The sequence below is a fragment of the Monopterus albus genome, unplaced genomic scaffold, assembly GCF_001952655.1.
Source record: "Monopterus albus unplaced genomic scaffold, M_albus_1.0 scaffold87.1, whole genome shotgun sequence".
Taxonomy (NCBI): domain Eukaryota; kingdom Metazoa; phylum Chordata; class Actinopteri; order Synbranchiformes; family Synbranchidae; genus Monopterus; species Monopterus albus.
Window position 1 is genome coordinate 107943 of NW_018127967.1, and position 24641 is coordinate 132583.

General features: G+C 40.6%; 2 protein-coding genes across 2 annotated transcripts in view; both read left to right on the forward strand.

Annotated features, from left to right (window-relative positions):
• atp6v1ba (ATPase, H+ transporting, lysosomal, V1 subunit B, member a) overlaps positions 1-7477 on the forward strand; it is a 51442-nt gene extending 43965 nt beyond the window's left edge. The window contains 3 exon segments of the mRNA XM_020607554.1: positions 52-156; positions 1964-2093; positions 6306-7477. Of these exon segments, the coding sequence (XP_020463210.1) occupies positions 52-156; positions 1964-2093; positions 6306-6448 (378 nt within the window). The 3' untranslated portion in view covers positions 6449-7477.
• Positions 7478-7966: 489 nt separating this feature from the next.
• shtn1 (shootin 1) overlaps positions 7967-24641 on the forward strand; it is a 55327-nt gene continuing 38652 nt past the window's right edge. The window contains exons 1-3 of the mRNA XM_020607531.1: positions 7967-8180; positions 11489-11541; positions 14563-14623. Coding sequence (XP_020463187.1) covers positions 8126-8180; positions 11489-11541; positions 14563-14623 — 169 coding nt within the window. The 5' untranslated portion in view covers positions 7967-8125. The remainder of the gene's footprint in view (positions 8181-11488; positions 11542-14562; positions 14624-24641) is intronic.

Here is a 24641-nt window from a genome sequence, read left to right on the forward strand (position 1 = left end):
GCAGTTCACATTGTACCTTGATAATCTAATCAGTTTTTACTTGCTTTTCAGATCTACCCACCCATCAATGTGCTGCCCTCACTGTCCCGTCTGATGAAGTCCGCTATCGGTGAGGGGATGACCAGGAAGGACCATGCTGATGTCTCTAACCAGCTGGTAACAAAGCCTAACTATTGTAGCTAAATAACATCTGGACATAAGCTTGTGTCACACACAGTTTGTTTTGTAGTCCATGGGGACTTTACATTGACTTACATGCATTTCCTGTAGACTAACCTTAACCAGAACCACTACTTACTGAACTCTGTTGCCTTTGGCAACAGAGTTCCCCTAACCCAACCTTAACCTAACCCTAACCTCATCCTAACCCTAAACCATGTTGCCACCCTAAAATTCAATTTCTTGCCCATGGGGACCTCAATTTAGGTCCCCACCGTGAAATGGGTCCTCATGAGTTGGTATGGAGTCAGGAAGAAGTCCCCACGTAGCAGGAAATACACGTGTGCACACACACACACACACACACACACACACACACATTGAAAAGTCTCTTGCTAAATAATAAATCAGGTGGTTTTTGTACAATTGACATTCACATTTGTACAGTGTATATAAAGTATATACAAGACAATGCTGGAGTCGGTAGCACTTTTTTATGATCTAACAAAGTGAGTCACACTCAAAGAAAAATATCTTTTTTTTTTTTTTAGTAACCCCTAGGCCGGTTAAACTTTTTCGGTATCTTACCCCCTCCCCATCCCACTGCTTGGCGTACCACAACGAGGAGAAGAAGATGCCAAACTACACTCGGACAAGTCACACGAAGGCGGGATTTGTGCTTTGGTGGAGGTGTTTTTCAAACATTGTGGTCTACTTTTGTTGATGACCAAATTACAAACTGACTACATGACCGTGTCATGTCCCGCATCCTACGTGCTGCACCCAAGTGCGTCCCCCTGCACTAAACCAAACAGGAGTATTTCGAATAGGCGAGAGCACATCTGACACAGATTACCTCCTGTTGTGTGCTACATGTGTGAAAGGGAAACGCTCGACCAAGTCCGGACCTGATTCTGTAATATTTGAGTCATATGAACTTAAGTTTCTTTTTTTTTTTATTAATTCTTTATTCCTTACTTATATGTATCACTATTGCATTGATGACTGTTAGAACTGCTTAGTATCTCCTGTTTGTCTGCTAAAGAATGTGTATGCAGGATGTCTGCCCTTTGAAGATAACCAGATGTTTGTGTTTCTGTTAGCTACCACCTGACATTACAACATTCACACACTGTTTGATTTGCACATTTGGTTGGCCTGCTCACTCCTATGGCCAATAGCGTTAGTACGTGTAAGTCCAAGCCTGGTCTGGGGCGGTTCCCGCCCACGAAGATAAATGGGACTACAGTCAGTGGTCTGACGTTCTTTGATGGACTTCCTGCGGAAGTTCTGTTGCTCTGAGCCCAGCGCTGCAAGGCTTGACATGTGACCAGGCTTCGATTAAATTTTCTGTTGATTTTTATACAGTCCTCTTCTGTCTTCACTTCTCGGGCTTTTAATTAAAGAACTGGGTCTAACAATTCCACGTGAACTGCTTGAGTAACCTAGTTACTTAGGCGCATTAGTTCTACTCATTTTCACTCCAAGTGCTCAGCAGCTCAGCCATGCACTTTTACCACAAGGAGGCTCTCACACACAGTCATCAGACTTTCCAACACTCACAGTGGTGAAGAAACCTTTTAAAAATTCCTGTGCCATACCCAACTTCTCCAAAAAATTTTATTCAAATCCATTACTTTTTGTGATCTGCTGTTACACAAACTAGCAGACACTGGTAAAAACATAACCTCCTTGGCAGAAGGAATCAAAACATAGACAAAGATAAATTATGCAGAGAGTCAGTTCTTTAACCTTCTTATGTACGGTCATCATTAGTCATATTAATTGCTCTTCTTGTCTCCAGTATGCCTGTTATGCCATTGGTAAGGACGTGCAGGCCATGAAGGCTGTGGTAGGAGAAGAGGCCCTCACCTCTGACGACTTGCTCTACCTTGAGTTCCTACAAAAGTTTGAGAAGAACTTCATTGCTCAAGGTGAGAGGATGCTAAAGGAAAAAATCCATACATTTTCAACCTTATTGCCATGTATATGACGGTGGTAGTACAGTATGTGTACAAAATTCACAGTGGTGTAGGTCCAAGCACTAGATGTCTCAAATGGTCTGGTTCCTGTTGCTTCTGCCTTTATACTATTATAAATGTAATGTCTTTGGCCTGTTGGTCAGACAAAGCATGAAGTTTCAATTAAGATATTGCAAAAGGAGCTTCTGTCACAGACCCCATGAATTTGCAATTTTATTATCAGAATTTGATCTTGTCAGTCCAGTATTAGTTGGTAGTTTTTTTTTTTGTTGTTTTTTGTTTTTTATCCCATTCATGTGTGTGGGGAGCCAACAGGAAGTCAACCGGCTTGGCACTAGTGCCCATGCTCTGTGGGTCTAAAAACCATAAAGCCTGCAGCACTTCTGGGCGGTTTTAAAATTTTCAGAGCATGCAACACTGAGCAACTTCCATAGGAATGAATTTGGTGCCGCCTTTCGGCATCCAGTTCTCTTTCAGAGACTGTAATTTCTCACATCAAGGTTGACGGGACTCTTTTGACTCAATGCAGGTAATACATCCAGCTATCATCTGTGTTCCTTAAAGCAACTCTAGCTAATCTTTCACCCTCAAACTCTTGACCATTAGAGAGCGACTGAGAATCAAAACAAACTCAGGCAGTATCCCCTCCTCTGGTCCTTCTGCTTTTCCTTGCCCCTCCTGCCCTGTCTGTGAACCTACATCATATCTGGTAACTACAGCTGGTGACAGATTTGACTTTCAGCAGTAACATTATGTTACATATGGAATATAGCCCATAGAGCTCGTGGTTTTTGGTGGCTTTACAGCGACCTGGGTCCTTTGTCCCTACATACTTGACACACAATGTTATAAGGTAAATCATGCGTTATAGGCGAAACAAGAGAAATTACGTTACTCTTTGATAGTTGAACAAACTCCCCACTTTTCTAGTCGTGTTGATGGTGTAACTTTTAACAGCGCTAAAATGCTACATGGACCGCAGTGTTATGTCCAACATAAACTATGTGGCCTGGACCAAAACTGAGCAAAAATTAGCAAACTGAGAAAAATTACTTAATTTGCTAATCCAGGAAAATGTGCTGGTTTCTGCTAATTGGACAAAAAAACACTAAGCACGGAGACAACACTTCGAGAAAATTTTTTACTTGATTTATCCAAATTTGTGCAAAATCTTAGTTAATGCAGCTTTAACCTGCACATAACCTTATTGTGCATGTTGTTGTACATTAGTTCAGTTTCCACAAAGCAGACGTTTACATATCATGCACACCAAACTGAACCACTTACAACCAGTAACCACTACATGCACTTAACATTTAGTGCATGCACTATGTTGCATGTTTACTCAGAAAAGGTAAAAATGCAAAGGCCTATCTTTGTATTTTAAGAATCTATATTGGATTTTCAATTTTCAGTTACCGTAATCAGGAAATGGATATTCTTGCCATTGTCAAGTCTCGACAGCCTTTTTTTTTTTTGTGTGTGCAGCCAAGCAAAGCTGAAAATGTTTTTGCACTACATTTATGTTGCTTTGCTCTTACATATTAACTTTTAATACCTAGGGTAGGTGCTTTTTATTGCAGACACTACATACTGTGTGAATTGCTGTAGTTGCTATTTAAAGTAAAACCAGAGGTCTTCACATGTTTGTTTAATAGAAATAAGATCAGAATACATGTGGTGGTCTGAAATAAAAGGGAAACTAAGCAACAGTTGTGGCATGCTTCAGGGTGAGTATTTCTGCTCATCTATTACAGTATTTTGCTTTGAAAATGGTAGTTGACATTGGCATTCACATTGTATTGTAAGATGACACTTCTGCTCTGGAAAATATTGATCTGTGAAGGTTCCTCTTTTTGCCTAGACATACTTGACCATTCTTCCTATTTCTGAGATAAGTGACTAAACAAAGCGCACGGTTAACATTGTACATACAGAGCTATATTTCCTCTTTTGAGCATTGGTCAATTCCAAAGGAGTCATTGTCAGTCATCACAGCTCAACGAGATGAGCATTTTGTAGCCTTTTTTCCATTCAACTCCAACAGTAATACCTCCAATTAGAAACAGATCTGCATCCAGAGCAACCAAAGTACCTTAGGTCAGAGATGATTAAATAATTATTTTGGAGTTTATCACAAGGGCAAGGGCTCTAAAAACCTTCGTTTTGGTCAGGTTAAATTTAGACCACTACTGCTGTTTTGCTTCAGTTCAGTTGATTTAAATGAACTTCTGCTAAATGCATGCTAAGCACAGAGCTGGAGTCAGGATGTGATTAGCCTAAGTTCCATTTTGTATTGGTTTTAAAGCAAAGCAACTTTATTTGTAAAGTACCTTTTGAACACAGTGGAACACAGTTTTGTAAGACTTTCAGACATCTTGCAGATGCCTGTAAAGCAATAGAGCACAAAAAGCCTTCTTTCACTACTGAACTTGAAATATAGTAATTTTTGAGGAGAGCACACTTTTGGAACCCCTCTCATACGCTTCTCCAAGATGAAACATACATGAGGAAATATGAATTATAGGACTCCCAAATTTAGGAACAAATCATTTGGGATTGGCTGCATTAGTCATGTTATACTGAGCCTGATGTGAGCCATTTAAAGAGGAAAAAAGAAAAAGAAAAGATGGTCGCTGAGGGAGGGAAGCAGTAGTAGCACAAACAGTGTGTATCACTGTCTGCCACTTTGTGATACTTCACTAGGGAGCACCAGTATTAGAAATGATCACATTGGCTTTAAAATGACTTGAATACAATGGTTAATACTGAGGCCATAATGTTTATATGCATCATGATTCTCTCTTCAGCCTACAGATTCCACGTCCTACACACAGCACTATAATTAAGATTTTGGCAGTTATTGAGGAGTTCTTGCTTGCCAGATGATAACCTGACCCAGACAGAAGAAAAAAATCTTAATCTTAAAATCTCAAATGATATCCTTGATCAGGAATTGACATCATGTCACAAAGAGCTGTAGACAATCACAGCAAAACCTTTTAGGATTAAAAGCAAACACAATGGACTGTGCATGTTGTGTTCTCTCAGTATTTGATAGTGGCACAACTACCTTGTGATGACTGACCTAAGCTGAATAAATAACTTAGACCTGGTTCAGACTACATAATTTTTGTTTTTTTTGTCTGATGCGATGGTCACTGTGTCAATCTTGGATGATTGATATGACAGACTACATGTTGGTACCCAACAGATTGTTCATGACTTGGAGCTGCCAAGGGCCAGGAGAATGTAAACTCAGTGACAGAATAGCCTCTGGTGTGCGTGCTATGCCCGGTTCAGACTACACAATTTAAACCTGATAGCAGCCTGACCCAACGGTCGTAGGGCATCGGCAACGACAAACAGCTTAAATCATGTGGTCTGAACTGATCATAAAAAAGTACAGTGGGTAACCTATTGTGGGCAACTACCTGTCATCTTTATAGGTGGTTGAGTGATGAGAGGTGGCTTTAAAGCTGCACTGTTTTTTTTTTTTTTATAAACAGTAGTTTACAGGACTGAAAAGTGGCCAATTGTAACGATAAATCTACAGTCAATTATCACCAACTCTGCATTTCCCCTGAGCTCTAATGAGCTTTTTTCTTATTTTAGCTTACTGTTTAGATTTTCCAGCCTGCAAAGCCTACCTTTTAATTTAAAATCATTTCAAGCAACAGGAGGCAGCTGTTTGCAGTGAAAAGCTCAGATAAACCCAATGTACATATCATTCCCAGCAGAGAGATGAAGTTAGCAACTGGCTGGTGAATATAGAGGACCATTATCGGGTAAAGAGCCAGATATTTTTCTCAGGAGTTGGTGGAGACCAAAACAGAGTTACAAAGAGACTGGATGTTGGATTTATATTCATCAGGTGGACACAAATTTAACTCCAGTGGGACGATAATGTTGCTCCTTGTCTGCTGCTTGTGTAAATAAGCACAAAATAAGGCATCACGTCCTTTATATGTGATGATATGCTGTGAACTCAAGTGACCAAAAAAATCATTTACTGCAACACTGAATTTCTTTGTGTATTTTTCCGTAAAGTCTAACTTTTTTTTTTTTTGGTTGATGATCTACAATAGAGAATGTGTGACAGGCCCAGCTGACATTATGTTTAGATGCTAACCAGCACCACTGTGTCCCCTCTGTCTCCCTCAGGCCCATATGACAACAGGACAGTGTATGAAACCTTGGACATTGGTTGGCAGCTGCTGCGAATTTTCCCCAAGGAGATGCTCAAGAGGATTCCCCAGAGCACCGTGGCTGAGTTTTACCCCAGGGAGTCTGCCGCCCGTCACTGAGGCACACTAAGGGATGCTCTGGTTCTAGCCCGCTCACTTCTCTACCCACAGTCCCTCCTCTCCCTTTATTCCTTTGTTTCATCTCACCCTAAACTTCCGGGGACTGTGAGACCAATGTTGTGGAGCCTTCACATATCCCAAACCTCAGCTCTTCTTTCTACACTGTTGGTATTACTATCAGTCCACTGCTTTCCCAGCTCACTGCAGCACCACCCCTACCCCCTTATGCCGAATTAGAACAGAGCAATAATTACCCCCTCCTATAGATGTACTGTAGTTGTGTATGGAAAGTGTATGTGGTTGTAATATCTACCTTTTATTTCAAAAACGTGAACATATCCTTAAAGTTATAGATCAACCCTTATATTTATTGGGGTGTGTTACTGCTGGATCTCCCTCTACTACTACTTTTTGTTAAAATAAATGCTATGTTATATTGCTATGATACATCCATAAATACAAGAGGTTTCCCACAGAGGAAAGACAAACCAGTGCCCTAAAACACAGTGGCCCTTCAGTCAGCACCACGTTCTGTAGGTCAAACTCATCAAGTTTGGTTTTTACTGAGAATGTGAGGTGTTGATTCAACTTGATCATTACTTTGTAAACTAAAAGGCACACTCTGAATGAATATTTACTGAACAATACACACTTCCATTTTCACAACCTAAATATCATAAATGGAATTTGAATAGGACATGCTGTACTTTTTCATGTTGGTGGCTTCAAGTTCAAATCATGTCACCATTCATAATGTCCCTTGTCCAGAACAGGCAGACTTGGTGCTCAAGCAGAGTTCAGGTGTTTACTGTATGATTTCCACAGTACTTTGACTCCTTACCTAATTGGGGCCCTCTTACTTCCTCTGTTTTCTGTGGAAAGAATACAGTGGATGATTTGTTTTGTTGTTTGATTTGTATTGCAAAAGATGACTAAGGAAAGTATATTGAACATTCCCATTTGTTCTTTGTTGCGCAACCATAATGATTTTGAGTTTGTGTCCATTAATAAATTAAATTATGTGAGAAATTTTGGCTCTTCTGGACTTAGTTAAACCTTACATGTGCAGCTCTGATGTAGTTCATGGGGTGAGTGTCGCCTTCCTCTGACATGACGGAGCTTGTTATCTCTGCTGCATAAGCTACATTTCTTTGCTAAATTTTCTTTGTACTTTTTTTTTGCAGCTCTCAGCCACATCTCACCGCCTCCATCAGCTGAGGCTTGCTTAGTTGTAACTGAGGACTCATTTGTCATCATCAAGACCTTGAGATGTGGCTGAAAGCTATGGTATATGACCAGCTCAAGCTTGTAGGCCTTGGGTTAAGATTGCTGTGTCAGTCTTTTACAAGAAAACAAATGAAATACTGTAAATATCCACGTTTTGGTAGACTATAACACTGTCTGGTCTCATCTGTCCAAGAGACAGAAACCAAGCTGTAGGCCTAGTATTTCTTACAAATACAGTACCTGCTATCTCAGAGCCTGTTTTTACCTTTCTGTACTGCCTCGCCTAAGCATTGGGATTTAAGTTTTGACCGTGTTGCACAATCAGAGGGCATTTTGTCTTTGCGGCGCTTGTAGGTCTCCCGCGAGGGGACGTCACCTGTGTTTCCTACTTTGCCAAAGGTGTGTCACGGTGAGCATTTCCTGATGAACCTCAGTTAACGACTTTTCGCTATGGCTGAAGAGGAGCTGGATAAAATGAATGCCGTTACAGACCTGTCAAGCCAAGGTAGGCGTTGCAACTTTTGGCACGAATGCACAGTTTTGGCTGTGGTGTTGGACCGTACAGCGCCATAGGTGCAGTCGGGTTTTCTCTGAAGGAAAGCCGGCGGAGAAAAGTTACACAAATCAAAAATATGTCTTTATAACTTGTAGAAGACGAGTGTACGTTTAAAGCGTATTTTGATAAAAGCAGATAGACTAAGCCGTTTGTGTGTCGTGAAGGACCTAAGCGTCCTGACAGCTGACTGGCGAAGGGAAAAGGCACCTTTCATAATGAAGCCTCTGTTGGAGCTTGAATTAACTTTGACAGAAACACAAACACGGGGATATTAACCAACTTCAACAGAATTTACTCTTACACACGCATTCTTCTCCATCTGCAAGGGGTTTTCTTATCATGGCCAAAGTCCACGTACAGTAGGACCCAGGGCCGGGTTAAAACGGCTAGTGCCCCAGGGCTCAAGAGCTGCTGGCCTCCCTAGCCCTAGTAGTATAATGAAATGAACCATGAACAAGACACAATGAATGAAAACATCAAAACAAAAAGACAAAATATTAAAAGTATAAAGATGGTTGAAATTGTACCCAGTCTTATACAGTTGCATGCAAAAGTTTGTATCTCTCTTACTTTGAAATGGCAAAAAGGTCAGGAAGTGTATAAGACAAAAGTTATAGTAAAATAATGAAAATTATATCAGTGTAAAACTTCGCCCATTCTACAGTACATGGCAAACTTGTTCCAAATCCACCAGATTTCTTGGTTGTCTGCTACGTACAGCCCTCTTCAGGCCAATCCACAGGTTTTCAGTGATACTTGGAGACTGGGAAGGCCATGGGAAAACATTCACCTTACTCTTTTTAAACCATTCCTGAGTTGACTTTGCTCTGTTCTTTGGATCATTGTCTTGTTGAAGGATCCACTGCTTCTTCATTTTTAGCTGTCTGACTGACAGTAGGAGGCTTTGCTTTGAATACAGCTCAATGTCAAAAGATTTTATTCTTCCTTCCACTTTATGCAGAGCTCTAGTGCCTGATGCAGACACACACACCACAAAACATCAGCGAGCCTCCACCATGTTTAACTGTGGGAGTGGTGTTCCTCTCCTCGTAGGCAGAGTTTCTCTCACCACATGTTCCTGTCCACATTATGATCAAATATTTCAACTTTGGTCTCATCAGACCACATAATCGTGCTCCTTAGCAAACTCCAAGCCTGCTGCCTTATGTCTAGTTGTAAGCAATTCAATTCAGTTTAATTCAGTTTTATTTCTGAATTAAACTAACAACAATCATTGTCTCAGGACACTTTATAAAGTCAGGTCTAGACCTTACTATTATTATTTTTATAGAGGAAAACCCAACAAATCCCCCTTGAATAGCACTTGGTGACAGCGGAGAGGAAAAACTCCCTTTAACGGGAGAAACCTCCGACAGACCCCGGCTCTTGGTGGGTGGCCTTCTGCCTCGACTGGTTGGGGTGAGTGGATAGAGGAGAGAGAAAAGAAGAAAAGCAACAAGACACAACAAACAATCAAACACTGGTCAGGTTGAAGTAGCCAGTTGCCTCTAAGGACTGTGTATTATTATTACTGTGTATAGTATTACTATTCTAAAGTAGAATTACAGCATTTGTGCGAATGTGCTTTGTCCCCACCACTTAATTCCACCTCATATTTACTGGAAGACCCATGACCAGTAATGCAGTTCATTGTGGAAACGAAGCATTGCAAAAGGTTGTGCAATTTCTTCCTGCTTTCACTTATTTTTTACTATGTAGAGGAAATGGACTGAACATGTTTTTGTCATTTGTCTGAGGATATACTCTACAGTAGAACCGTGGTTCCCAACCTGGAGTTCACGCCCCCTTATAAAGGCATCAAAGATTACTGGGGATGCACTAGGGACCGTCTGCACGGAGATTGTGACACTGTCAAAGTTATATGTGCATCTGTTAAATAAAATCATAATAGCACACTTACTGGTTAAATAACAGTCTGCATATAAAACTATTAATTGAATATTCCCCCATTTGGTCTCTCGTGCCTCTGTGCTCTGCTGCAGAAGGCTGGACTGCCGCTGTATGTCTATGCAAAGGACACAGCAGAATGGACCACAGGATTTTAGTCGGGCTGTGTGACAAAATCTTTCCCGCAGCCTTATAAAGAAGTATGGCCATGTTTATAAAATGTAGCCTTTCAGAACCAATCCGAAAACATCGTTTTCTTTCTCTGATTCACTGCTTTATTCTCGCTAACCCTGCTCGCTCTCTTCATTTGCACTCTGCCTCGCTCTACCATTGTTCACTCTCTTTCTCTTAAGCTGTGTGAAGGACCAAGCTGCCAGGCAAAAAGAGCCACAGATAGATTTTCAAAAAATGAGGGTTTTATTTAGTCAGAAAGAAGAAAATAATTATTTCCAAATTACTGACTAAAGTTCTGGATCCATAAATGATCTCAACACAATAGAAATAGTGTCAGGCATTAAACAAAAGGTAACTAAACAAACCAAACTGTCCTAACTGTCTGAAGACAAAAAGTACTTGTATACAGAATGATCAGGCCATTTTGAAACGAGGGATAATAAAGGCAAAAATAATTTATAATGCATGGAAAACAGCATCCTTAGTTTCATGTTTTGTAATTTCTGAATGTCACAGGTCATGGTTCGAGGCTGAATCTGATTACTGATTGATTACTGATTAACACAGACTGCTAATTGGAAAGACTTGCCTTTTTACAGCGGCCTGTTGTAACTGCATTAAAGAGTAGGCATTGTTACAATATAATATTACCTCTTCTGAGTTTGTCTTGTAGCAGTGTGGGGTTCTTCCAGGTACCTAAAGGAGTCATATTTGCTAGAATAAACAGAAATCCATTAAAGTAGAGCCCTTATTATAGTAGAAAACTGGTAAAACCTTCCTTATATCTCTGTAAGGCACAGTCCTACCTGTAAAACAGACTTCCAGTATGCATGACACAAACCCTTGTTTTTCTATGGTTTTGGTTGCTAGCTGTACTTAACACACCTGATCTTGGCTGTGACCAGTCATAATATCTGTTAATACAAATGTATCCACAGTTCCCCTTTCTATTGTGGTAGCACCCAAAGCAAATATTCGCACAGTCAGTGTTACTATATTCAAGATCTTCATCAGGTGACATAGGACACATGCCACAGTAGTCATTTGATGACTAGTTATCACATGCTGGACAAGTTTCCATTTTATTTTTTATGGGACGATGTGATTACTGTGCTCCGCACTGACATTTTCTTTGTTGATGGACATGGCTTACTGGCATCCATTGCTCCCCACAGCCCTACGGGAGTATGAAGGCCTGCAGAGGAAGCACGAGACAGCAACCAAGGAGGTAAGTCTTTCATATTTGTCAAGTTAGAATGATGCATATTGCATGTAGAGTTAGTCCAGTCCTGACTATCACTGATATGATGAACGCCCTGTAGTTTAGCTATGGTAGCAGCAGTCTGTAGTAGTAGTACCACCAGTGGGGTTAATGTGTAGTTACATTAAAAGTAGTAGTTGACTTAGCAATAGGAATAACTGTATTTACTGAAGGGGAAGCAGAAATAGTTGTAATGGCAGCAGTAGCTTGATGATTCTTTGTCTAGGTATTGTTTTGGAAAGAGACTGTCCACAAGAGAAATATCATCACTTATTGCTTGTTGAAATGCCTGAACAACTGGTAATATCAGTTGTTCAGGCTTGTTGAAATGCCTGAACAACTGGTGTTTATGTTAACCTGACAACAACCTCTAGCAGACATGTGGAAGTAGTGCGACACCGTTATTACGGTGAAATGTATGGGTCAGCAAAGTGGCTTTGGTGTGGGAGACCACTGCTTGCTTCTCCTACCAGTAGTCTGGGCTGTTTTTGTGCCTGATTCTGAACCAACCATAGCTGCAGAAAACAGCCAGTGAACAGTGTTATTCCTACTGTTAGTTGTAATGTTACAAAAGGCACCGACCAGCAGTGCTGTCGTAAACACTCATACCGTATGGGTCATTTTGGAAGGCTGCGGCAAACAACCTATTTTGATATTTAGTTTGGAGGATTTGTTTATGTCTCAGAAAAGATCAGACATTTAGATGAGTTTTAGAAGTAAAGGAGCGGAAAACTCCCCAAAAGGTACAATTTTAATAATTGTCCAAAAACTAATCAGAAGTAACTAGTACTGGTATCAGCCTTCAGAAACCCAAATGAGATGACCAGAGTTAGGTCTGGGTAATGAAGCCCCGTTTCTTCTGAACACTGACTAGCACCACTTTCATAAAGTCAAGTACCTCAAGTAGGCATCAAATGTCTGGTCAGATTTTTACTCTTCCTTCCTTGCTGTTTGATTAAACATTTGTTCTTTGAAATCATAGACTCTTATAATGAAGAGAATTAATTTTGTTAACACCTATACATTAATTAGTGTGGTGTAAAAACATTGTGTTTGTATCGGTACTGAAACCAAAGTATTTGATTCAAGATTTGAGATTTTTATTTTCCATTTATGCATAGACAGACAGTCTAGGCATGTAGGAATTCTTGTGCAGCTCTCCTTTGGAGTCAGGTAAGGAGTCAAAAGCCAAACAGAACGCTTAGTCTTAAAATAAAAAAGTTACATAAAGGCAACAAAGCATTAAAACCACAATACACCAATACACAAAAATAGAGTAATAGTATTTCCCTAAATAAATAAATAGTATTTAGTGAGGATACTCTCTACCAGTCCTCTATAAGCCTGGGTAAGACGGTGACAGTTCAGCCCAGCTTTTCTCAGCCGCCTGATGAAGTATAGCCACTGCTGGGCTTTCTTCACTGTGGCAGCTGTGTTCAGTGACCATCGAATGTCGTTCACCAAGCTTCTGTAACCCAACTCGTCCCCTCCCATAATGAGGCCCAGAATGGTGGTGTCATCAGCATATTTAATGATGATGGTGTTGTCATGGCTGGAGACACAGTCGTGGGTGTACAGGGTGAAGAGTTTGGGGCTGAGACAGCAGCCCTGCAGTGAGCCTGTGCTGATTGTGAGCTCAGCAGACACCCGCCCTCTCATTCTGACCACCTGTGGTCTTTCAGTCAGGAAGTCCAGAATCCAGTTACAGGTGGGAGTTGGGACACCGAGGTCTGTCATGTTCACAATCAGCCTGCCCGGGCAAATGGTGTTGAATGCACAACTGCAATCCAGGAAGAGCATCCTAGCATACATACTGCTGTTGTCCAGGTGTTTCAGGGTATGGAATAAAACCAGAGCCGTCGCATCGTCCACTGATCTGTTGGGATGGTAGGCAAACTGGAGGGGGTCTACAGCAGTTGCACTTGTATTGAAAATGTTCTAACAACACCCTGCCTGAACCCTGCTGTTCATATCCTTTGTTAAGGTGTAAAGATTCAAAGCACTTAGTCTGCTGTGTGTCATCTTATAATCCTTTATCACAGCAAAGTGCCGTATCTCGTGCTTTCACTGCCCAATGGGCAGTGCAACAGTGTGCAACAGTCACCAAATGAAAGATCGTTTTGTCTTTATTTAATTCTAGCTATTTTATATTTATTCATCTATTTTTAATCTATAATTTTATATAGTACTATGACTATATGAGATGTGTACCACAGCATTCTGTGTGTTGATTATTGCACCATCTGAGAAGCTGCCAACCAAATTTAGTTGTAATTATACAAAGACAATAAAGTCTCTCTCTTCTACTTCCATTGAATTCATCAAATTTCTATTTAACAATTGACCTTTTGTAATGAGAGTAGGACTGTATAAACTATAAACACGGAAAAACAACTTTACCAAATAATGGTTAATGATAAGTAATGGTAACAGCAGAGACACTATGGTAATGTTAATGTTCATGAATGGGGAATATAGACCTGGACTGTGGAAAGCATGTGGTCACTATTAAAAGATATTATTAAAATCTACAGTTTATTCATTACACAAAGTTGCTAACAGAGAATGTTTTCCACTCGTCCACACTGGTTCATTTTGAATCTGAGACTATGGCCAAATAAAGCTGCACAGCCCCAGATGTGTCATGTAGTCTCATAAACAGTGACATTTAGAATATCTGTGGAAATTAACTTTTTCACCATGTATTTATGACTGTACAGAGGGGTCTAGTTTTCTGGTTAATCCATGCATATTTTATATGAAACCTCAGGCTCATTGTGGGAACAGTATTTATATTTTTTCACCTGTCCTTCAGATCTGTAAGTAATTTCTCTTTCAGTACAATGTAAGACATTTTCATCAAATTAAGGTAATTGCTTTTCCAGGCAGTCTCTGAGTTATAATGTTGCACCGGCAGGCTGGATAAAGGCTGATTAAAACAGCAGTGATCCTGTGTTAAAGATGCTCTGTCTGTCTCTCTTACATAAGTGCAAGAGGCTGGAGGAGGAGAGAGACCAGGCTATGAAGAAGCTCAGTGAGTTCCAGCAAGGTATGTTTCTGCCATCTGGGTCAATGTATGTCCTGAAAATTAGATTAGGACAGAAACAATCTTTAACTCATGGAAACATGGATAACAGAGTGAGTTTAAGACAGGTGACAGTCAAAATATCAATAGCATCATCTTTGATTCAAGGAGGGCCATGACATTCATACCTTTAGATATCCCTACATGGTAGGTAATTATCACGCGGTCATGTTCACCAGCTGGCTCCTCTACATTTGTAAAACGTGTCTTTGTATCATAGCTGTAACATTTTAACTGTTTTACAAATTCTTCCAAGGTGGCTCACTAGCAAATTCCTTGAAAACCATAAAGTGGCAGTTTATTTGCTGAAATCTGTACATTGTCCAACATATTTTTGTTAAAAGGTTACTCCACTCATTCTACATTACAAAATCAGTTTACTAGCCACATGGAGTAGTACTGGAAAAAAAAAAATAAGAAAAAGATATATATACTGGTGCGTTATAATTTTGTTATACATGACACAAAGAGCATTTTCTCTCTTTTCAAATGTTTATTTTTAAAAATCTAATATCAAAGCATTCAGCCTAGCGAGGCTGGAAGTTTTTATCAGCCCTCTTGTAACAGTAAAATATTTAGTAGAAGATGTGTTTTCACGCATTCGGTCATCTCTGTGTGGTTTGAATGTCAGCATATGATTGTCATCATATGCAGTGACACAAGGATATTTAGGAACATACAGTGCCTTCTGTGGCATGTGTATCAGACTCGAGACATCTCCCTACCAGTAATACCTAGAAGACCCGATCTGTGTCAGTGTATGCACTGATAAGAGAACAGTGTTCTGTTGTAATAAAAGTATGTTTTGAAAACAACAGCTGTACAAATTTGTGAACCAGGACCCAGATAATTGGTAAAGCACTGTCACAGCTCCTGCTTTTATCATGAGTCTGTTTCCTAACACTACGAATATGTTTCAAATGTTTTGATCCATCATTTCATTTTCCAAAATGATTCTCCATACAGGTTGAATGCTTTGCTATGACTGTTAGTGAAGGCAGAATTTGTCACTGGGCACCACATGTCAAAAGATGGAGCAAATGGTTCGCCTTTGTAACGGTGACAGTTGTGTGGATTTTTACATGTATAAATCTGGCCATACTCATGTATTCAGCAATTCCCCAGCCAAAACACATACTGTGTTTGACTTCCGCGTTAATAGAGGCTGCCACACTGTGCCAAGCAGCTGCATATTAGGACCTATTACGTGATTTCATAGCTCTTAGAAAATTGCTTCTATTCACAACGAAACAGCTGGGGGTGGGGCGGCAGGGTTGTTGGGTGGTGCGGGTTGGGGGGTAGTGGGAGGACAGGAGAAAAAGCCCCCAACCCACAATCATGCCTTTTCAATTGGATGGCAAGGTTGATGACAACATGACCATTGTGTTATAATGATAACACCACAAAGGCATCTGCCCCCCTCATCAAGGCTTCACAGTGGCTGCAGATACAATTTAATTCACTGCTCCGTTGGCGGTGCTGATACCATTATGCAGCACGTCGGCGCAGGGGTAATCACTGTCTTTCCTGAGAGGAGGATGAAAAAAGACAGGCAACAAAAAGAAGGGAGAAAAAGATGGAGTGATGATGATGGGGAGGCCGAAACTTACAATTAAGACTGCCAATTCTGACGTGTCGGAGCCCCCTGTTGACTTGTGCTCATACACTTTCAGCACTTCCACCACTGTTTATTTACCATGGCTACCAGTAATTATAATTAACATGTCATTTAGTTCAAGGCGTCCTTTCATAGGTTGTTGAGAGTGGCCATGGCATTATAGAGACAGGCAGAGAGAAACAGAGAAGAGGCAGAGGATGAAAACCAGCAGCTAAGTGCTACTGAATGACTGATGTGGAGGGCGCCGGAGGAACGTGGATATCGCCCAGTCCTGGTGTTCATCAAGTTCTTAATTAGGTGTCACTGGGGGGAAGGAATTGCCCACTGCAATGGCACTAATGCTTAATTTCTCCCTCACTCAAACACAATGCTTAATTAGTTAAGTGGCAGGCCATTCTTTAAGGGTGTCCCTTTGTACTGAGGTGTGATTGCAGCCTAATCATTATGGTTTATGATGTGGAATTTTACCTGATTTTTTTCCAACTATCATAGCTTTACTTAAAGCTGCACTAATCAATATTTCTCATATTTACAATGGATCAAATGGCTGTGTAATGTGAACGGTGTCGCTCATAAGTGATTTTAAGAATAGAAAACCCAAATGCAGACAACAGGGGAGAAGGTCCTAGTGAAGCGGAATTTAATAATTAGTAGTAACAAAGCACTGTGACAGAAACCAAGAGAAACAAAGAGAACTAACTTGGGCTTGGGCAAAAGTTACTTCAGGCTGTCACTAAATACAGTATATCTGGAAGAACCAATGCAGGCAGAGCTCTCAGGCTAACACACAGAAAACAAAACAAGGTTCTCCGGAACATAAGTCTTTAATACAGTACATGTCCAACCAAAAACCCAGGAACTGACAGGATTGCAAATCACGCAAAATCAAATAAGTTTCCTAATGGGTAAAAAGAATAACACTCCATCAAGTTACAAACAATGGGTAAGTGAGTGAGCTACCGTAATAGGGAGGCTGCGCAAAGTTTCGCTATGATGAGCAAACAATAGCCTTACACAAAGAACAGGACTCCAAACATAAAACATGAGGTGCAAGAAACTGGAAACAAAACTGCTGACAAGAAAACTTGAATGAACAGAAGTGCACAAAACACTCAGAAAACCTAAATGTGACCAGTGGCGGTACACAAAACAAAGAAGCTGCATGGATCCATGGACATGAATGTAGGACTGGGGCACAGGTGAGGCGCAACTTCACACTTAAGTGTGGAGCAGCTTTATCTTATGTGGGCGGGACTAAAGCAAGGAAAAGACGCAAGAGAGGAAAACAGTGTTTATCAGAGACTTAGCGTACATCTCATGTCTCTAATAAGATAGTTCCTACATCCGCATTCCTTGGTTGGAAGTTGTTCCACTTGACTGAGAACATAGGATGTTCCAAGTCTCTTGTATTGATTCTGAGGCCTGAGGAGCAAGGGCTGATGACAGTGATGGAGGAGCCATGACCGAGGATACACGAGACCATCCATCGCAGAATTTCTTTTGTGAACCAACACCCCTTTATCAGAAATAAGTTGGTGATGCTTCAGATGAAGGATCGGAGGAAAGAACATCTCATGTCCTTAATAATAATATGTTTCCTCAAATCCTTTCTCCTCACATTTTCCTTGTATGTTTTGTAAATTAAGACAAGAGGGTCATTTATTTAGCAATATTGGTAGCAGAGGATGGTTAGCAGTTATAGAGCTCCACCAACTTTTGACAAGGGAGAAGCCCCACAAAAGTTGGAAGAATGAAGTTTGAACCAGAGTTACAGAACTTGAAGAAAGTAAAGAGGCTCTGGCTATAGCTTTGGTGCTGCTGGGGAGAGCAAGAGAAATGGCGATGGAAATACCAGTAGATATGAACACCTTGTTAACAAAACTTGATGATTTGTTTCTTCAGGAAGAAAAGGACAGCACTTATAAAGCATATTCTAGCTTTGACTGGATCATGAGAGACAGTAGTGTGTCAGTGGCTGACTACATAATTGATTTTGAACAACTCATGGATGCGAAAGTACAGGATTGAAGTCCCCGATGCAGGGTTAGATTTCAAACTGCTAGATACTGCATGTTTGGATGTGACAGACTGACAGCTTTGATGGCTTGTGCAGATTTAACCTTTACATTGATGAAGTCAGCACTGAAGCTGAACTTTGGAGGGAGAACATCTGCTTAAACCATTGGGAATTAACCAGAAACCTGCTTATAAAAAGTAGCAAAAGCAACAGAGAGTCAAGTCATGGCCCCAGTATGCTCAACAAAAAGCACCATTTCCTGGCACAAATCCACTGGACCGGTACAGTTGCAGATCAAAATGTGCTATATGTCAAAGTACACTGGGCTAAGGACTGCCCCACAGAGGTGAGCAAATCAAACTGACTAAAGAAAGTAAAACAGATGATGTAGAGGAGTGTAACATTAATCCGTACACTAAAGAGTCACCCACTGAAGCAGAAATCTTTATGACAAAGTGATTTGGCTTAACACCCCAAATCAAAAAAAATTGGGACAGTATGTAAAATAAAACTTAAAACTGAAAATAGTGATTTTTAAATCATCTGTGTGCTGTATTACACTGAAAACATTAGAGCAGCACATTATTTGATGTGATACCATCAATTTTTTTTTGTCACTTCAATCCTGATGCTGCAACACATTCCAAACGAAGTTGGGTTGGTTACATTTCAGGGCCAGTAACGAGGTAAAACAATGAAATGATGATCCCATTTGAAACAGGTGATGTCAACAGGTGACTGCATCATGATTTGGTACAACAGTGGCATCCAGGAAAGGCCGAGCCCTTTAGGAGCAAAGATGGGCCGAGGACCACCAGTTTGAAAACATATGTGTGAGAAAATTATTGAAATGTTTAAAAACAATGTTCCTCAAAGAAAGACAGGAAGGGATTTGGATCTGTCACCCTCTACGGTGCAGAACATCATTAAAAGATTCAAGGAATCTGGAGGGATTTCAGTGTGTAAAGGCCGAGGGCTGAGCCTAAGCTGGATGACTGAGCTCTCTGATCCCTCAGACGGCACCGCATCAAGAATCATCACTCTTCTATAAGTGATATAACCACATGGGCTCAGGATGACTTTGGCTCACCTGTGCCAAGCAGTACATCTGAGACGGACCATCACACAGTGGAAACGTGCACTGTGGTCAGACGAATTAATATTTCAGGTCTTGATGGAAGGAATGGACAGCGTGTGCTCTGGACCAAAAATGACAACGACCATCCAGACTGAAAAAGTTTGTACAAGTTTTTTCAGTTTACTATGACCTGGATGACTGAGAATCTGCACAGACCATCCAGACTGTTTACAGCAACAAGTCCAAAAGCCAGAGTCTGTCATGTTGGAGCAACATATGCTGCCTTCAAGACAACATCTTTTCCAGGGACACCCATGCATACTTCAACAAGACAATGCTGAACCTCATCCTGCCACATTACCAAGGCCTGGCTGTGGAGGCAAAGGGTGAGTGCTGGACTGGCCTGTCTGCAGTCCCCACCTGTCCCCAGTAGAGAATGTGTGGCGCATGTTGAAACGCAATTGGGTCAACGAAGACCCAGGACTGTTGTGGACCTTAAGATTTGTTTGCAGGAAGAATGGGACAAAATGACACCTGACACACTGAATCACTTGGTGTCCTCAGTCCCTAAACGGCTTTTAAGTGTTGTGAAAAGGAACAGCAGCATCACACTGTGGTAAACGCTTTACTGTCCCAATTTTGTTGGAATATGTTGCAGCATCAGGATTGAAGTGAGTGTTTATTTTGAACAAAGAATAAAACTGATGAGGTGTCACATCAAATAATATGCTGCTGTGTTTTCAATGTCATACAGGACACAGAGGATTTACACATCCCTACTTTCAGTTATTTAGATTTTACATACTATCCCAACTTTTTATGATTAAGGGTTGTAGACACTTGGACGGTATGCGGACAGAAATGGCCAGATAGCTTCATTGCTGAACTACAAAAAAGAGAAGGATGTGAAGAACAGAAAAATTGAGCCATAGAGCATTTAGGCTTGGAGATGGAAAAGTAGTCTACTCTTCAGAAAGGTTGAAATGTCCTGCAAAAATTGGCCAGACTAAGTGTCAAATTGAAACTGAAGTGGTCCCAGAAAGCATCCTACTGCTTTTGAGCAAAGCATCCATGAAAAGAGCAGGAACAGTCCTGGACATGGAAAAAGACAGAACAATGATGTTCAACCAACCTGTCAAACTTGGTTTTACAAGCTCCGCTCATTACTGTGTGAGCTCTGTGTACAATGATGGTAAAGACATTCAGTGTAATGAGCAGATCTTGGCAACTGGTGATGGTGTCATTACAAAGGAAAGCAAGATTCGGGATGAAATACTGACAGTCTCAGACAAAATGATCCCAGCAGAACGCTGCATTAACAGTTTGGTCTGACAGCCTGCAGAGGCTTCTTATTACCTTGGGCAGTAAAGGTACAGAATGTCACCACATCTTGCAAAAATTGTGAGTTAATGTGAAACATGTCAAAGATACAGTAAAACTAAGCCAATGCCTGCAGTCAACCTAACACACATTATTGATCAGTTCACACAGTTTAGTGCAGGCAGCATTCTGACCAAAAAGAAGTTTTCTGAAACAGTGAAACACTTTATCCATGGCTGGATAATCATACACAGTTCTCCTCAGAAACTTTTACGTGACAGTGAGGGAGAGTTCAACAATGATGAAATGAGAGATATGGCAGAAAACATCATCATAGAGATAAAGACAACATCTACGTACAGCCCGTGGAGCAATGGATTTCTAGAGTGACACAACCAAACACTTAAAGAAATCATGAGGAAAGTGAACATAGTTAACAGCTGTGACTGGAACACAGCAGTCAACTGGGCTCTTATGGCACAGAACACCATGCAAAATGTCCATGGCTACAGTGCTTATCAGCTGGTGTTTGGACAGGATGGCAACCTGCCCTCTGTGCTGACTGATGCATCCCCAGCTTTAGAGTGCACCTCAAAGAGTGAATGGTTAGCAAAGCATGTCTCTGCTTTGCATGGATCAAGAAAAGCTTTTACTGAAGCAGAATGCTCAGAAAGAATACAAAGCACTGTGGAAGCAACACAAATGAAAAATATGAAATTGGTGACAAAGTGTGCTACAAGCAAGTGGATTGTCTAGAATGGAAGAGACCAGGAGTTGTCTTTGGCCAGGATAGTGCAGTATTGTTTGTCCGGTATGGCGGAACCTACACTGGGATACATTATCTCAGACTAAGAAAAGTGAAAATGGAAAGCATGAATCTACATGTCATGCAGGATGACAACAAATCACACAAACATTGAACAAGGGCAGGAGATTGCTGATGGCACCGTTGAGAACACCGAAGAAATTGCATCTGAGATACAGCAGATGAGACAAAAGAGAGCACACAGGAATGACCACTTGGGTATAGAGTGATGCAGAGCAACACACAAGTAACAACATAGAGAGATTGAAGACGCAGCGATCACCGGTTGGATTTACCGACCTTGGAGCTACTTGAAAGGGAATAGAGTTTCTACTATTCAGTAGGACTTAACGGTAAGTTTAAAAAACATGTTGCATGCCTGTTAATGCCTTGTTTTTGTAGAGAGAATTGTTGTAAGGCTGGAGGAGTTACTATGTGGGTAGTTTCTCTGTATGTAGTATCAATGGAGGAGAAATTCAAATTAATGTTGTTGTGGGTTGTCATGCTGTCCACTTTCATATTCTGGTTTGAACATGTCAGGTAGGATTTGAGGTATTGTCACTGTAGAAAACATAGCTTATGTGTTGTTTTGTTTATGCTTTGTCGTAGTCTCCTGATCGGCAACAGGAGTGGTGCGCATTCAAAGACTGTCCTCTTGTTTTCACAAGGAGGGCCCCCTTGTGATATTGCTTTTTATCATTCTGAAATGATTACAGACTATTTGGAGGCATGATGGGTGCAGAGCTAATCTAGAGGTACCCAAGATTAAACATTAAATGGCTGGAAATGAGCATTCCATGGGCTCTTTAAATCCCTGATATTAAATTGGCATTCCTACAGGATAATAATAATCACCTTTATTTGGCCAAACAAGGAATTTGTTTCCGGTATATAACCGAGGCAGCCATCTGCAGAGCCAACTCAACCAATGGCTCTAACCATCGGGGGCAACTTGGGGGTTCAGTGTCTTGCCCAAGGACACTTCGACATGTGGACTACGTCAGACCTCCTCATGAGGTAAACGGTGAGGGGACACTGGAGACTGTATAGTCTGGCAGATGCTTCATTATACTGGTATAGTGATAATACTGACAGCACAAAGTTTTTCTACAATAGTAATGGCTCATCTCAGAGCCATGGTCCAAGTTGGATGTGATATACCAACTGTAACATTTGTTGTGCATTGTTTCTTATGTGATTATAAAACTATGCTCTATACTTTGATGAACTCACAGTACCATATTTCTTTATTAAAGGAATAATAATCATATAGGGTAATTAAATATGCACAAAATACAGGCTATACACACATAGAACACTGGCTGTGCACTGGCTCATAGCAAAACCAGATTAACACAATAAACATTGTATTGATGAGAACATAGCGACACCAACACTGCTATTTACTCACACAGCAGGCTATGATCTGACAGCAAGCACACACAAAATACACAACATATACAGCAGCGGCTATGCACTGGCTGATATGAAAGCCAGCTTTACAAGATATCCTGATAAAAGCATTAACCATTGACATAGTTTCACAGGCAGAGCAAGCGTAATCAGACAAGCAGTTAATAACAGGCTCATGTGCATTTAGGCCGTGTTGTACTGTGGCAATGCATGAAAAATTGGTCTTACCTTATGTTAATAGTCCAAAAGTGGTCTTGTGTTGGGGATTCACACTGACGAAATGTTTCATCATGTCATGTAGGCTATATCCAAATGCTGGACAATGTCTCCGTGTGTATGGGCTATCACCATGTGTGCTGCCGGTGCTGCTGTCAGTTGTTGCTTCTGATCCATTAGGTTTTGCTTTTTTGATGCATTAATAAAGAAATCACAAATTCCCTTTTGTGCCACCATGTTCTTGTGCTTCTGCACATCTATTTGCAATGAGTGCATAAGGTCACACGTTTTTTGCAAACTGGTGCTGTTTGGCCAAACCAATGGAAAATTTGGAACCTACTATTAACCACTAGGTAAGATCAGAATATTATTAAAATATGAACATAACCAATGAACATTAAATAAAATACTATTTATTATTTTTATGTTCGAAATTTATTGCTGTGGCCGACATGTAAGTCCTGTACCATCCTCTGCAGCACCCTGTTTGAAGGCCACAACCCTAACCCCTGGAAATAGGAACACAGCTTAACCTCTCACTCTAAGGTGGCATATTTGAAATCTGTCAAAGCTTCAAACACTGCTTAAGGTTGTTAGGTGGAGATATTCACTCAGTAGTTAACTACCAAGAACCTGCGAACTGTTTCCTGCAGACCTCCTCCTTACATGTTAGTAATTCAGGACAAGACCTCAAATCCACCCAAAATGAGCAACAAGCGGTTATAGGCAGCTACATCTTTATACCTTCAGATTTTACTCTACAAAGCAAGTTTTAGGAGCCAGTATACTTTGGCTCTTTGAGGAAGTGTTAAGTTTGGTCTAAAATAACCAATAAAAGCAATGACACTGGCCACGTATGACCATGATTGTTGTGCAGAGTGTTTAGCTGATTAGTTAACTTCCTAGGATTGGACACCCAGTTAATAATATATACAGTGCCTTGCGAAAGTATTCGGCCCCCTTGAACTTTGCGACCTTTTGCCACATTTCAGGCTTCAAACATAAAGATATAAAACTGTAATTTTTTGTAAAGAATTAACAAGTGGGACACAATCATGAAGTGGAACGAAATTTATTGGATATGTCAAACTTTTTTAACAAATAAAAAACTGAAAAATTGGGCGTGCAAAATTATTCAAATCCACATAAGGGATGACGGCAACATTCATAGATCCTGGAATGCACAATGAGGGGCAATGTTCATTCCTATTACAGAGGCCCACTGAAATTTTTTTGAGGAAAAGCTGTGTTAGACTGCATATTGTTTATAGTAAAGTATTTTTATATACAAATATAAAAATGAAAATGTTTCTGGAGTGGGACTTTAATTAATTATAGAAGTTGTGCAGAAGCTGCCCATAGCTCTACACAGTGATCCATGTGTGTACTGTATGTGTTTCTATGCTGCTCCAAATGAGTCTGTTCTGGTTCAACTTGTCTTATTAAATGAGCTTAAAAATAAAGTGACACCTTAGTTATAAAACACTGAGCAGGCTGTAACACACAAGAGTGTGT